The 15,900-nt window shown below is 27.4% G+C and overlaps 2 protein-coding genes across 3 annotated transcripts; both read left to right on the forward strand.

Annotated features, from left to right (window-relative positions):
- The first annotated feature begins 173 nt into the window (after positions 1-173).
- On the forward strand, positions 174-5,595 carry LOC132926608 (putative ATP-dependent RNA helicase TDRD12). Of its 2 annotated transcripts, none has more exons than XM_060990980.1 (2): positions 174-889; positions 2,844-5,595. In XM_060990980.1, the coding sequence occupies exon 2, from the start codon at positions 2,865-2,867 to the stop codon at positions 5,250-5,252; it is 2,388 nt and encodes a 795-aa protein (XP_060846963.1). In that variant the 5' UTR covers positions 174-889; positions 2,844-2,864; the 3' UTR covers positions 5,253-5,595. The 2 variants fall into 2 exon arrangements, with proteins under 2 accessions (XP_060846963.1, XP_060846964.1); XM_060990981.1 differs by having other exon boundaries at positions 174-806.
- Positions 5,596-8,585: 2,990 nt separating this feature from the next.
- LOC132926323 (arginine/serine-rich protein PNISR-like) lies at positions 8,586-15,001 on the forward strand. The gene is made up of 12 exons (XM_060990670.1): positions 8,586-8,924; positions 9,025-9,165; positions 9,233-9,430; positions 9,487-9,707; positions 9,769-9,883; positions 10,933-11,087; positions 11,177-11,341; positions 11,470-11,572; positions 11,717-11,761; positions 12,029-12,135; positions 12,229-12,406; positions 12,736-15,001. Exons 2-12 carry the CDS (start codon positions 9,078-9,080, stop codon positions 13,239-13,241), a joined length of 1,881 nt encoding a protein of 626 aa, XP_060846653.1. The 5' UTR covers positions 8,586-8,924; positions 9,025-9,077; the 3' UTR covers positions 13,242-15,001.
- The last annotated feature ends 899 nt before the right edge of the window (positions 15,002-15,900 follow it).

The raw sequence follows: 15,900 nt of genomic DNA on the forward strand, positions 1-15,900 counted from the left end.
TTTAAAGTTGTCCATTTTATGTCAAATTATGGCAGAGACTGATTCACTGATTGTTTGTCCATTTGTCCGCATACGACGTTTTTTCTTGGTGACTAATTGTCCGTACTCCGTCTACCGTCGCATGGCCCGTGAACAGAAAATGAGTTTATCAGTTGTCGCCCGTGGCGGGAAAAAATAACAACACAAACTGCAGTGATCATCGAGCGGAGTGCTCTATGGTACGAGCAACTGTATTTTCTAACCACGATTTAAGATGTCTCAAATCGTGATTCTAAATTCTAACCCATCCATAGACAGCATAGGGCAGTGGTTTTCAAACTTTTATTATACACGGCACACCGTACACTTCAAACAATTTTCACGGCACACTGACCTTTTTTTTTAGATGAACAAAATTGTTTTGAATTAATTATAATTATATATACATTTAATAAGAAACGTATGATTGATGGGCTAACAAATATTTTTAATTCTTGGACGAATAGTTGACACATACCCGCATCTTTTATATCAAAATTCAATGCAATCGGTAATTTATGGAAAAATCGCGGCACACTTAGTGGATACTCGCGGCACCCAGTTTGAAAACCACTGGCATAGAGTAAAAACATAAACCCATATTCACTATTCAGACCATTCTACCGTGAGTCCGTATTCCAAGCTCGTACTGTGCATAGATCGTTCTGGAATTTTTTTTTGTTCGTGATGATGATGAAGAATTCGTAGTGTTACATAAGTTTTTCAATTTCATTATTGCAATTATATTTCCGATACTTCTGGCTTTCTAATTGTTGTTATTATTGTCGGTTAGTAGTTAATATATGGTAATCATAATACTCTTATAGTCTTGCCTCATAGTTAACATTTTTTAAATTGCGATTTATGATAAGTGAGTATAATTGTGATGATATTTTTGACCATTACATATGCGTTATTTGTTAAATTCATTTTCAAATTAAATAAGTAAAAATCAACTATATTCATTTTAAAGTAGGTACCAATGTTTACGACACAAGTGTTTTTGTTTATAATATTTCTGATTATTTTAGTTTGTACATTATACATTATAATAATGCTTAAATAATAAACTACAGAGTATAATATTATTTATCTTTGCTATCTTATATAATATACATTTTCATTTTTAATCATTCCTATAAACTCTAACCTAAATCAATTTTTTTATTGGTACTTAGGCAGTGGCGTAACTAAATTTGGGTCCCCTGGGCAGTATCAAGTGTTGCCCCCCCCCCCCCCCGTATATAATATGTACAAGACTACAAAGTAGTTATTCAAAGTTTTTTTTTTTTAGCTTCCATCTCAGAAAATTTTTTTATCAGTTCTTTAGTGTCTAAATGTTTTTTTTCTAATAATATGATAGGTATGTTTTAGCTGTTTTGCACTTTTTTCTAACAGTACCTGTCTCATGAATTTTAAAATAAAATTCAAATGTTAATGTTTATATATCATATTAGATTCTGAACAGAGTGTGTATTATTTTACAATGATGTATGTTTATTTTTATTTATTTGTATCTTGTCATCACGTTTTGGAGCAGAAATAATAATTTTTAACTTCAGCCCCTTTTTTGAAAAGGAAAATGAATCTAGTTGGTATTTTGTTGTCAAAAATAAAAAATTTCCAGTAATTTTCAAAAGCGTCAGGAAAAACATTAAAAAGTAACAGAAAAATGGAAATTTTTATGTATAATCAATTTTCAACAAATTTATATTTTCTGTAACTCAAAAACGAATCATTGTAAATACTTGAAATTTTTACCAAATGTTTATATTAGCGTTATCTATTTATGATTCAATTTTAAAAATATTTTGACATTTTTTTAAACTAGGTATTTGCAGGCAATTGAAATTTTCGATTTTTCTAAATTTTTTTTCTTGGAATGTCGATAAAAAAAATTTGGCATTCCAAAAAATCTTTAAAATTTAAAACAAGGTTTATTATAAGTTGTTCTTATCGTAGTAAAAAAAATCAAAAATGGTTAGTCACAATTTAAGCTAAAGTTAAAAAACTCAATACAAGATTTCCCCTAAGCTTTCCTTCAAATAAAGTTAAAAAAAACTCCAGCATCAATATAGAAAATATTTTGTGAGCGTATGAAATTTAATTTTTTACAAAATCACGTAAAATAAAAATATATTACAATTTAAATATAGGTAATAATTAATATATCCTACTAATTATCCTAGACTGACAAATCATCTCTTCAGAATCGTTTTTCGTATACAATGATACCTGTCATTGCATTCAAATTTAACACATCCATTATACAATAATAAATTTTACAAGGGTCAAGGGCCCCTCCAAGTCCAGCGCCCGGGGCATTGCCGTGCCTTGCCATACCATGTACATACCATGTCACTGTACTTAAGAAATAATACAACCATCTGAATAAATAAATAAACTTTTTAGAAATATATTTTCATAACTTGAAGATATGTCAAATAATTGTTTTTTTTATTACTATTTTAATCGTACAAAATAAATAGCACGTGTTTATTTTATAAATTGTGTCAAATATAATACTGTCTGACAAAATTATTTTTATTTGAAGCTTTATAATTTATACAATAAAATTTTTTTAAAGCTTTATTGTCCTTTAAGGTATTTAATAAACATTACTTAAACTTGAAATTTAATTAATAGTAAGTTATCTTGCATCTATATGGCTGTATATAATAAGCCAAGGAAAAGTTATCCCTAAAAAAAAAATTCCGCAAACCCCTCAAATATTCTTCTCACACTCATATTTCTAAATTTACCTTATCTTTTTATTTTTATTGGTGAATGTATTTGTTTTAATATTTTTCTCTTTTCTCTTATAGGTATTGATATATATATCAAATATGTTTGATTTTTTAAAAACGCCATTCAAAGATAGTAAAGTATCAATTTCCCGTCCATTTCTTTGTGATAAAGTAAAAGAATTTGGTACTTGCGAAGGAACATGTGCAGAGCGTCATATTTTATGCAAAACACTTGATAAAAAATGTCTCAATATTCCTATGAAATGTTTGGTTACAATAAAACTGACAAAAATTGTAAGTGCTTCACATTTTTATGGCAGAATTCTTAAGTATAGTACCAAAAAAAATCCTACAAAAGATCAAGATTGGATTAATATTGATGATTCGTTTGAAAAAATAAAACATGAATTAAAAAACATCTGTTCAACTCCAAATACTATCATTTTATGTAAAACCTTTTCTATTGGTGAAATGGTTATGATACAAACTGAACAAGAAGAATTTTATCGAGCAGTTGTCTTGGATATAGTACATGGATGGCTTACAGTTAAGGTAAAAGTAATATTAATTGACATTGGACAAACAAAAGAAATTAGTTCAAATAAAATATTTGTACTGCCAAACCATTTAAAAGAATTTCGGCCTGTAGCTGTTGAAATCATCATATCTTCCATGGAACCTGTGGTAGAAGGAACGTCTGTTTTCAAATGGCCAGTTGATACAACAAATATTGTACGTAGTTTATTAGAACCATTTATTTTGACGGATTTAGAATTTATTTGCAAAGTTGAACTTACATTAGGAATACATTTATGGGTTAATTGGATATTAGCTAAAAAATGTATTAAATGTTCTCACTTTGCATGTAAACTTTATAAAAGTTCTTTGATATTACCAAATGAATTAATTAAACGCAATCTTGCAAGACAAAGTTCTTGTCTAATAGATAAATTAATTAGCTTAGATAAAGATGCTCTAATATGGAAAAAACACTTAAATGTTGCAAAACCACCAATTGTTAAAAAATCAAATATACCATTATTTTCATGTGATAGACAAAAAAATGAAGTTGACGAAGTAATACAAGTACAATGGGCTCATTTGTCCAAGCAAATAATTTCAAATGTAATTGTTCATTACATAGATAGTCCAAAATGTTTTTTGATAAGTAATTTGCAATATTCTGATAGAGTTATTGCTCTTCAAAGAGACATTGATGATGCTATCAATAATACATCTGTTGAAAAATTAACTTGCGCCACTGTTGGAAATGTATGTTTAGCATTAATACCTGGAGAAAATAAGTATAACCGTGTTATTATTCAAAAAATTGACAATCAAATAGCTGATATTCTATGTATAGATTATGGTGAATTTTACCAAGTTGAAATTCATAATTTATTAACTATACCCTCAGATTTGATAACAAAGTTACCATTTCAAGTAATTGAGTGTAGTTTAAGTGGTTTTAATGATAGTTTACCAACCAATGTTGTAGATCAATTTAATAATCGTTTATTAGAACTTACAGATAATATGATAAATTTAAAAGTTCTTTCTTCTACTATGGATACAAAGTTGACTGGAGGAACCTGTTATGAAGTTGTATTATTTAAGCATGATATAAATATAAATGTCACACTGGCTGATGAATTTAATATGTATGTTGATAATACTCAAATACAAAATATTTTAAGCATAAATTGTAAACATGAGGAAAATGATAGTGAGGATGATAATGAAATTGATGAAGAAGATTTAAAAGGTCAGATAGATCTACTAAACAGCCTATTCAAAATGTCAAATCAAATAGATGAAACTCAAATTGAACCAAGTTCAACAAACGAAACCCAAATTATACCAAGTTCAACAAATGAAATCCAAATTTTACCAAGTTCGGCTAATGAAAACATTAATGAGTCTGTTTCAAAAACATTAAATAAAGAGAATATAATTTCAAACACAGAACAGATAAAAGATATAAACATTTTAAAAAAATATTGTCTAGATTGCAATAAGACTCCAGTAGTCCCTCAATGTTTTTGGCATCAAGATAACACTTGGATTTATCTTAAATTGAATATTTTGTCAGTAAACAATTATCATATATCAAATACAATAGATACCATAACAATAAATGTTGAAACAAATTCTGTATCCTATTCTTTTACAGCAATTTTGTGTGGGTATATTGTAGATGAACTGTGTACTTGTCATGTAGGTTTTGATGGGATTTTCATCAAAGCACAAAAATTGATAAAAGTTAAATATCAATGGCCTAGACTTTTAAAATGTACAAAAAAACATAAATATATTATTTATGATACAGAATTCTGCAATACTGATAAAAACTGGAATTTGTGGTGTAAAGTATTGAATAATTTCAAATTAAGAGCTCTTGGTGAACAGTTAAATAAAGAATATCTTGATAGTGATTATGACGATAGTGATTGTACCGATAATAATGATACCATTGTTGAAGATTGATTAAAAAAAAATTTTCCATACCACATTTATTTTATACTTAAATGTTTAAATATAAAAAATTGTATAACTGATGTATGTAATATAGATATATAATATTATGTATAAAATTTAAACTATTATCCATTACGTTGTTATACATCTAGCATGTTATCTATGTGTTTAACAAATGTAAATTTGACTTTCTGGAAAACATGAAGTACTTACATTATTGTCTTTTCATTAAAAATAAATATATTATATTAATAAGTAATTGTTCACATGCCACAGTTTTTCCATCCCTGCAGATTACATTATACTTAATTACACCTACATAATATTATTATAATTTATATTTTTATAATTGTAATATAAATATCTGAATTTTGTACATATTTTTAAATGTTGTTTATAAATTTTCTTATTCTCAACATGATTTAAATACCTATTATTAAAAAAATATGTATGTTCTAGTATTAAAATTGTAATTCTTAATGTCTGAAATAATACAATAATATGAATTGTTTTAAATATTCTTAAAAATAATTGTAATTTGTAAATCAAGCTTTATTAATGTACCTTTATACTTAAATTAATCTTATTAACTGATATTAATCAGTACACAATGTACATATTCCCTTAAACATTACAGTAAAAATATATTTTAATTGTTGAATCTAGGTATTCTTTTATTTAGTGCATTTGTAATGTGGGTAATAATATGATACAATTTGTCTCAATCTTAATTGTAATATTTTTGCAGGTTTTATTAAATGTATTACCAGTAGTTCTATGTTTACATTTATTTTTTAACTAAAACGAAACAAAAGCTAAATTGAAATGTATATACAAGTACAGACTTTGTAATAACTATTATTACCAAGTAGTATCAGGTATTATATTTAAGCAAGATCATAGATATAAGTGCATTGAACTAAGTAAATTGTAAATCTAGTAGTAAAAGTATTTTTATGTTCAATTGATTTGTAAAGTATGTACATAAAAAATACTAAAAGTTTACAATTCATACTATACTCGGCATTAAAAATCAGCCAAAGGACAATGATTACAAAATGTTTATGTAGATCCAGTAAAGCGTTTCAGGTTTTACAAAATGTAGGCCAAAGGTATCATTTCAATAAAATAAAGGACAGAAATTTTAATTGGCCTAAATAGGTAACTTAAAACAATCAGATATGTAACAGACTCTTACAGGGAGTTCTCTTTTATGATTTTTTTCATTAATTAGAGTAGTGGTAATTATTATTATAGCGATTATCCTAGGCTGGATTGTTGTGATCTCGCGAAATCGTTTTATTAGACACCCAAGTTTGACTTTTATCGTTAGAGACGTACGATTTTAGTTTAATTATTTTATTAAAATTTATTGTACGATGACAATTACAGTTGTACTTATTGACTATGATATTGTATATTCAAGGAGATTTTCTATTTTTGTCTTACGTGCAACAAGGGATTATAGACAGCACCAGATAAACCACTGGTGGATTGCACTGGGGTCCTGACTCTTTGAAATATTAGCAAGGCCCGAGGCCTCGATATTATATATATCAAACATCAAATAAAATAACTATTTTTAATTTATTCCTATTGGTGGCTGATTATGTGAACTTTACCCAAGATGTTTTAATGAAACTTGGGTTAGATATTAAAAAATGTCAAGGCCAAGGATATGACGGAGGTTCTGTGATGAGTAGAACACATTCTGGAGAGCAAACAAGTATAAAACATTGTTCTCTATCAGCCAAGTATGTCCATTGCTGACTGCTGTAGTAATAACTTAATTATTGTTATTTTGAATGCAACAGTCACAATTTAATAAAACAGTTTTTTGAAATTGTTCAAACTGTGTTAAATTTTTTTGCCAGTAGTGCCCCCAAGATGGGCTTTATTAGTTTTAAGTCAATATTTTGGAAATAAAGTAAAAGAAAAAGGAAACTCATGTCAACAAAAAAGTTTATCTAGTATAGAAATTTTAAACATAGAATAAGAACGAACCAAAACTCTAAATATTGTGAAGATAATTGACAATTATTCCAACACAAAATCAAGGAAAATAATTTTTTTTAAATAAAATAAAATAATTAAAAAATAATTGACTTGCTTTATTTAATAAATTTGAAAACATATTCAATAAAGGTACATGATATATTTATTATGTATATTATGTAAACTATTTGCTTTGCACAGCATTCCCATACATAATTATATTAAATACCTACATTTTCGTCAAGTCAACTTTTCCATATTTTTTTATATTTTACTAAAAAATCCTAGAAATGTTATATTAAAAAAAAGTAATTAAAAGATTTTTGGAAAAGTTAAAACCAAAAATAAGGGAAAGTCTATCTGAAGAAATTCAAATCTGTTTTCAGAAATCTTATGTATAATATACCTTAATTTATGGTTGTATTACAGATTTACAACAACAAATCGAAGACAAACATATTATCTCGATCATTTTTTCAAATGTATTATATATAATAAGCAGGGCTCGGGACTTATAGCACTTAAAATCATTAAAATAAGCGCTTAAAAACATCATTATAAACACTCAAATAAGCATTTAAAAAACTTAAATTTGAGCAAAAATATTTAATGAAAAAAAAAACTTTTTTTTACCAGGTACTAGATATAATTTGTAACTGTGCTAAAAATGATATAATTAAAGATTACAAATAATATTGAAACAAAATGATTAGGAAATGTCTCTAAATAAAAATAAGTCTTTATATAATAAAAAAAAATCAAACTTCACTTTCGAGACATTTTGCCTTATTGTTTATAGATTTTCTGAAAAAGAAGGTAGAAAAACTTGTCAAAAAAACAAAAATAATCAGAAAAACTGAAAATAAGCATCTTTTTAAAAAATCGTTGAAAAAAGCAAAAAGATCACTTTCAAATTTCATAATTGAACGTGTTGTAATATGACATACACTTCCATAGCACTCTGCTACATTTTAAGTCAATCCATAAAAATAAGCAAATGCTTTAAGCCCTGATAATAAGTAAGTAATCACAGTAATGACTCTGATATCTGTGAAAAATTAGAAATGTCGACAAAATGTTATACTTGCAGACAAATCAAACGTAGGTACTCATGATCTCCAAAATGCAAAACTATACCATAACTATATCATAGAATAGATGAAAAGATTTCTGTGACTGTACAGCGTAACTATTTTTTTTATCAAAATTTTTTTTGGTTGAGATTACCAAAAGTACCAGCTGTATTCGTCCATGGAGGAAACCGAGATTTTTGTACCGCACAGTAATTACGGTACAAAATGTTGGCATTTTTCTTATCGAACTTCTCTGATAATGCATGTGCCGTAATGCCGTAAACGCGTAAACCTTACTGTACAGTGTACACGAATATCAGTTCATCACTACATTGTACAAGCGCATGTCTTCTGACTATGTTTTAATTGTTTTGTCGTCATAGTTAAGTTTAATAGAGTTGTTTGAAGTTTAGTCTGAACTGTTGACTTCTAGTCACTATAGTTTACTGTAAATTTGTAACTTACAACGTTGAACTCAGCATTTGGTAATCGGTACAAACGCTGTCGCGCATTTGCCGCCGCAAATTCGCTGAACCGATCGACATCTCTTTGACTTGAATAGGCCACGCTATCCTTGAAATCGTTTTCGACGTCGTCATACTCGTATGAAACAGTAAGTTGTACTTCTTGGTCGTGTTTAAAATATGCCACTTGACATTAGGTGTACCGATTTGAGACTTCTCTAGCTATAAATTTCTATGCTTTGAAATTAGACTTTAACAAAATTGTCTTGAGTACTCGCTCTCAATTGTGTGCGCTGTGGTTTATGTGGTCGGATCCATCATCAACAAACATGGCTTATGGGAACCAATGGATGAACCCTGCTTTATATAAGAATATGAACAACGAACAAGGTATATAGTATATACGGTAAAATGTTTGTCGTTAAAATTATATTCAAGACAAATTATTATCTTCTAGTGGATTGGGCAAGTTTAGCTCAACAATGGATCAAAATGAAAGAAACTCCACCTCCGATGCTACATGGCCAACAAGATAGAATTCCGACTTCTGAACACACTTTACCCAGTCAACATGTAGAACCTCAGAATCTTTCAAATGCAGCAGCAGGAACGAATATAACTCTTAATGATCATACTATTGCCAGTCCTGCTGCACGTTAGTAATTTACCAATAAGGGTGTTAAAACCTTTATTAAACATTGTTTTTTCTAGGAAATAAAATTGAAAAACCTAGTGCTTGGAATACATGGACTTGGCAACAACAACAACAATGGAATTGGAATTGGGCATCTTCTTCGACATCTGTACCTAATAAAACACCTATTATGGAGTCAATTAATCCACTTAGACCCCCTTTTATTATGCCTCCTATATTATCTGAACCACCTCCACCTTACCCAATGATGACACCAAATAAATCATATCCACCCAATGTACGTTTTTATAATTTTAAAAATATAAATTATTATTAATTAATTATATATAATTTTTTAGAACTATTGGGTAGGGCCCAATACTAGAGTGCCGCCGCCTACTGAACCAGATCAATGGAATAAACTTAATGTGATTACTAATGTAGATGATAGAACTCAAGATCCATCGTTTATTGGTAAGTATCAATTTTTATTATTCTGTTACGACGCATATCCAGAAAGTAAGAGTACTGAGGCTCTTACGACTGCAGCGAATATTTTTTTACTATGTTCGCTACACTGCTGTATAGCTTTACTCCTCTCCTTTATAACAAGACCCCTAATAACAAGTTCAATACGTTGAAAACTGTGGTCACAAGCATTTTTCTCATGAAACATGTTCATCGAGTTTGCCACCAAGTCCAAAATCCACGCCGTCATTCATTACCTCTTTGAAACGCTATAAACTGGAGGGTGAACAACTTCTCAAGTCTATTGTTACTGGAGATTAAACTTAGGTTGCACACTATAAGCCTGAAACCAAGAGACAGTCCGAACACTAGCGTCACTCCAGTTCACCCTCAACCAAAAAGTTCAAAACCACAATTTCAGTCAAAAAAATAATGGCATCAGTGTTTTGGGACCACAAAGACACCATATTGATTGAATATTTACCTCAGGGGGAGACCATCAAAGCAGCAAGGTATTGTAAAACCCTAAAAATATTGAGAGGAGCTATTCAAAATAAAAGGAGGGGTCTGTTAACAAGAGAAGTCTGCTTGCTGCACTACAACACAAGACCCCACACAAACAATATCGTGAAGCAACTTTTTGGATGGGATGTTTTGAACCGCCCTCTGTATTCCCGACCTGGCGCCTTCAGATTACCATTTGTTCACTTCCCTGAAGAAGCACATTGGTGGAAAAAAATTGTCTACCGACGAGGAGGTGAAGGGTGGTCGAGAAGTGGACAAAGGAGGTGGCAGCAGACTTGATCGACATGTTTTACGAGAAGAATTCTTGTGACCACAGTTTTCAACGTACTGAACTTGTTATGGTCTTGTTTTAAAAAAAAGGAGTAAACTATACAGCAGTGTAGCGAACATGATAAAAAAATATTCCCTACGGTCATGAGAGCCTCAGTACTTTTACTTTCTGGATATGCCTCGTACTAAACTAACAACAAAATAAACTTTCCTTTCTTTTGTTAAATTATTATGTTTATTTTTTGTTCATAATTTATCAGATGCTGCTAAACGAAAGCAATTACCTGCTTGGATTCGAGAGGGACTAGAAAAAATGGAAAGAGAAAAACGAAGAAAAATTGAACAAGAACAATCCTTTAGTGAATCTGATTATTCTAGTTTTACAAATGAAAATATTACTCAGGAATTGCCAAATGTATACATTGTTTTTATATTATTGATTTATTAATTCTATTTCAAGTTTTTATTATTAAAAAAATATTATAACAATTACATTTTTTTTAGTCACCTTTGAATTTAGACCATGAAACTCAAATGATTGATGACGATGTTGAACCAGCGTCTATTGATTATGTCAATGATAATGAACCTAGAAAAACTGAGTCTGTGAAGAATGACCTTTCTCCTCTCAACCCACGTAAGACTAAAGCTCAAATCTGGGAAGATACGGTAATACAGTTTTTAACATTTACCTACTTGTATTTACAACAAACAAAAATAATTAAGTTATTATTATTTCTTTAATTGTATTTTAAAATGCTTATAATAGTAATTGTAATTGGATTCAATTTTTTCAGATGTTAAGTCTACGAAAAATTCTAACAAAATTATTAATGGATGTTACTAATGATATGATGTTAAATATAGTCAAAGATGTGCTGAAATCTACTTTACAAACAGGTAATATTTTACATAATTAAAACTCCTCATAAAATAGTCCGATATCGTAAGTAAAATTTAATGTATGAGTAAACAAAAAATAATTATTTTGTACTTTTAATCTATTTTTAAAATATATTATTATCAAAATATGGCATGTAACAGATAATCAAGTGAATCGAAATCAAACATCATTAGCTGGTAATCTGGGTAAGTTTTTAATGTTGTTTTTTTAACTATAATATGTATTTAATTAATTTAATAATTACATTACTTGAATGCAAGTTAAAATGTACTTATTGTGAAGCTATTGTCAGTCATCCATTAATCATATCAATAATTGTTTATGTACATTTTTTTTTTTTTACTGTATATTGTTATCACTTTTACCAATATTTTCATGTCTGACATCTACAAACACATTTTTTTTTAAATACATTATATGCTAACTTGCAATAACAATGACTTTTTTTAAAGGACTTGGAGTTTATGGTTCAGAATCTGGGTCATCTGATGAAAGTGATGAAGAACAGCACATTTCAGGTCATAAACAATTAAAACAGGATTCTGATGAAGCTATTCAAGTAAATTATATTTTTACTTGGTTTAAATTGCAATTAAATAATTAAATTTATTATCTTCAAATTAAAATTTAAAATAATTATTAACATACTTAGGAAAGAATATTAAAACGCCAACGTGAGTTCAGTTATATTGAAGCAAGAATCCTTATAGAATTAGATCAGCTAGAAGACCGGGAAAAACTTGTGAGATCCAAATTTGATAATAGTATCAAACTCGGTGAAGAGATTAATGATAATAGTAGTCAGGTAGTGGAAAACATTCAGAAAAAAGGTAAAATTATGTTAATTTAATTAATAAAAAAATGTATATATTGAACATGTTTTTAGTTTAGTAATCAATAATTTCAGAGTTAGAATAGTTCAAAATAAATTAACAATATTTAAATATATATATATAATATATATATATATATATTTGATTATTATTTAGCAATTAATTGTGTTGAGTGATTTAATTTTTAATTTTAATACCAAGTATAAACTATTATATATTATATTGTGGTATTAAAATGATTCCTAAAATATCAAACTGTATTTATAATGTCTTAAATTTATTGATTTTAAAATAACGATATAAATATTTACGATTGTGAATTTCAGGATGTACTGAGGATGAAGGACCTAGCCAAAAGATGGTCAAGGAACATGATAAAATTAAAAAAGAATTATCAAATGATTTGAATATTAAAAATGGACAAAAAAAAAAGAAATCTAAATCAAAAAGATCATCAAGTTCTAGTTTATCGAGCAGTAGTAGTGTTAGTAAGAAGAGTGATAATACTGACTATAAATACAAAAATAAGACAAGTGATAAAAGTAAATCAAAATCTTCGATTAAAACTAATGCAGATAGTGTAAAGAGAAAACGAAGATCGCGTTCTAGAAATAGAAGTAGATCACATTCAATGTCAAAGAGTAGTAGGTTGCATTCAAGATATAGGAGTAGGTCACGTTCAAGAAATTATGATAGAAGATCTCCGCATAATTATAAATCAAGAAGAAGTCGATCGCCACCATCACATAATTCCAGAAAGCACAAAAGCAAACGAAATAGTTCTTCTAGTTCAAATGAATCAAGAAGTAAAAAACACCGTTACAGACGATAATGTTCTGGTTGAAATATAATTTTAAGAGGTTAAAAATTATTTTTTTATCAATACTGACTCATTAAATTAATTACATTTTAGCTTTATTTATAAATAATATATATATATATGTATATATATTTAATATATTTATATATATTTATATATATATATTACACTAGGTTTTTAGTTCTTAATAAATTAAATAATTCAATTAGACCCAAAACAAAAAAGTAATACATTTTTTAATTATTTAATTTAATAATTACTGCCAATTCAATTTTTATTAGAAATTTATAATCTTATCTCAATCGTTAAAATAAACATATATAATTTTGTACATTTATAATATATGTGTTACTTATAAATAATAGATCCAGAAACTGTAATTTGTTTATTTAAAATTAATAGTGTTATGTTTATACTCTGCCGTTCTTACAATAAAATAGTAACTCCTAAGTATTGAACTCATGAAAGCACTTTAACATTTTAGGTTTGTATCAGTGAGACCCAGTAATCTCAATTATATATATATATATTTTAAACAACATTAAAAATATTATTTTAAAACTAATTCAATTTTCACTCACAGAACTTGTGACCTTGTAACCTTATAATATTAACTAGCTTTTTTGTTTTATCTATTTTATAAGTAGAAATTATAAGTACACACAAATTGGAGTTACTTCTTAAAATATTATGGTTGTTCAAGCTGTAAATATAGCTTAATACACTAAACATAGTATCTAATTCTACTTATAAAATAAAAATAATATGTATATTTTTTTAATTTGAAAACCATGTACTTTCACTAAAGGGCTCATTGACACAATAATATAATATAATACAATGTATAACAAAATAATTAGTATAAAACAATCAATTTTTCTAGTTTTATTTTATTACCTATAGATAAATGGATCAATAAATATTTAATGTTAAGTTATGTATTCAAAAATGTGGAACAAATTCAAAAACTGGCAGAAAGTATTTCAAAAGTATCAATACGGTTTTATTTTATTTTAATGTAGAATTTAAATATTCAATTTTTTCATTAAAATAAAATATAGCATACCAATAGTATAATTGAGTTAATTTATAAATAAACTATTAGAAGGTCTATTAAGTATGAAGAAACATCTGAAGACGATGTATAATTATAATTTATAAGTTATTGATACTATTAACACAAACCTGGTTCTGCTGACTATAACGTTGATATATACAGTGCCCAGCGAGGATTTACCTATTGTGATATCTCCTGAAATAATGGAGATATCATAGTTCTGTTTTTTTAATAAGATTCACAGGGACAAGAACTACAAATATTTCATGTTTTGGTAAAAAAGTTAAAAAATGTATTTTTTTATTTAATTGTTTTCAAAAAAATCTAAGATAGCCATTTTGTAAAGTTTATTTTTCTGAAAATATTGACGTTTCAACATTTTAATTTCATCAATTTCCTGATTTTTAATATTTTTTTCAAGTTTAAAAAAAAATTGCGAATTATTTAATACGATTGTGTCATAGAGGTATCATTGTATCAAACATGTGGCCCGCGTGCACGTACGGCTGGTGAACGCCTGCAGTGTGGCTCATAATAAATATATTTCGTTTCTTTAACGTTGTTAAAATTTTAAATTAAATAAAATTGCTATTGTACAAAATACCAATATGTACATCTTTGTTATACCTAGCATTAAATACCGTTATATTATAATATAATTATAATAAATAGATAAAATAAATGTATTTTGTTTACTTTGGATTTAGTACAAAAAGGTGTTTTGTCCGCGAACGTATAAATACGTAATGGTTAATATTATATGGTTTGTTGGTAATTTGAGTATGGCATAGTACACAATTTAATGTTTTATTTAAGATCTCCATTAGGTAATGTACCTGAATTAATAAATTTAAAAATAATAATTCACCTACATTGACTAAATTCTTAATATAAGGTTGTGAAATATCTGTTCTACACATACAATTTTCAACGTTTTGAAAAGATAATGGAGCTGATAATTTTCTATTCAGAAACCTTTGTAAATACAAAGCAACAGTCTGCCTATTACCATAAATGAATAACATATCAACATATTCAGAGTTGCTTTAAATATAAGGCATTTTTAGAAGAGTTAAAATTAAATTGAATAGAAATAAGAATGAAATTGTAATTTTTTCATGTGCTGTTGAAAACCATTTTATATGTATGTATAAGTATTATACCTATGTTAATAATATAATTATGGAGTGTTTTAGATTTAATTGATAAGAGTATTTTTGTACAGATATTATAGCTTGAGCATTGAATAAAATTTAATAAATAAACCTGTTTGATTATTATTTATATTGCATTTAATTACAATTAGATAATGTAAATATGCAATGAAGTAATAAAAAACGGTTTCATTTTGGTTATATTTCCTTGAAAATCCACATATAAAATGTAATTCCCAATTCATATAATATTTATTATTAATGATCATTCAAGATTTACACTTTGGTAGAGTTACAGTGGTTTAACATTGAGTTAAAGTCAAATTTTTAAAAATTTAATCATGAACAACTATTGTTTATCTCGTTCCGATTTAAGTTCTACAAGCTCAGCAAATGAATCAACAGATATCATAAAAAATTATAAAAAATATAAATAAATGAGCAAGGAAATGAAGAGTTA

Source organism: Rhopalosiphum padi, chromosome 3 (assembly GCF_020882245.1).
Source record: "Rhopalosiphum padi isolate XX-2018 chromosome 3, ASM2088224v1, whole genome shotgun sequence".
Lineage (NCBI taxonomy): Eukaryota > Metazoa > Arthropoda > Insecta > Hemiptera > Aphididae > Rhopalosiphum > Rhopalosiphum padi.

Excerpts from the sequence above, each read along its gene's own strand:
- LOC132926608 (XM_060990980.1), top strand. The coding sequence starts at position 2,865 with ATGTTTGATTTTTTAAAAACGCCATTCAAAGATAGTAAAGTATCAATT.
- LOC132926323 (XM_060990670.1), top strand. The coding sequence starts at position 9,078 with ATGTGGTCGGATCCATCATCAACAAACATGGCTTATGGGAACCAATGG. Across the intron at positions 9,431-9,486 it reads TATTGCCAGTCCTGCTGCAC|GAAATAAAATTGAAAAACCT; the intron begins GTTAGTAATTTA and ends TGTTTTTTCTAG. Across the intron at positions 12,407-12,735 it reads GGAAAACATTCAGAAAAAAG|GATGTACTGAGGATGAAGGA; the intron begins GTAAAATTATGT and ends TGTGAATTTCAG.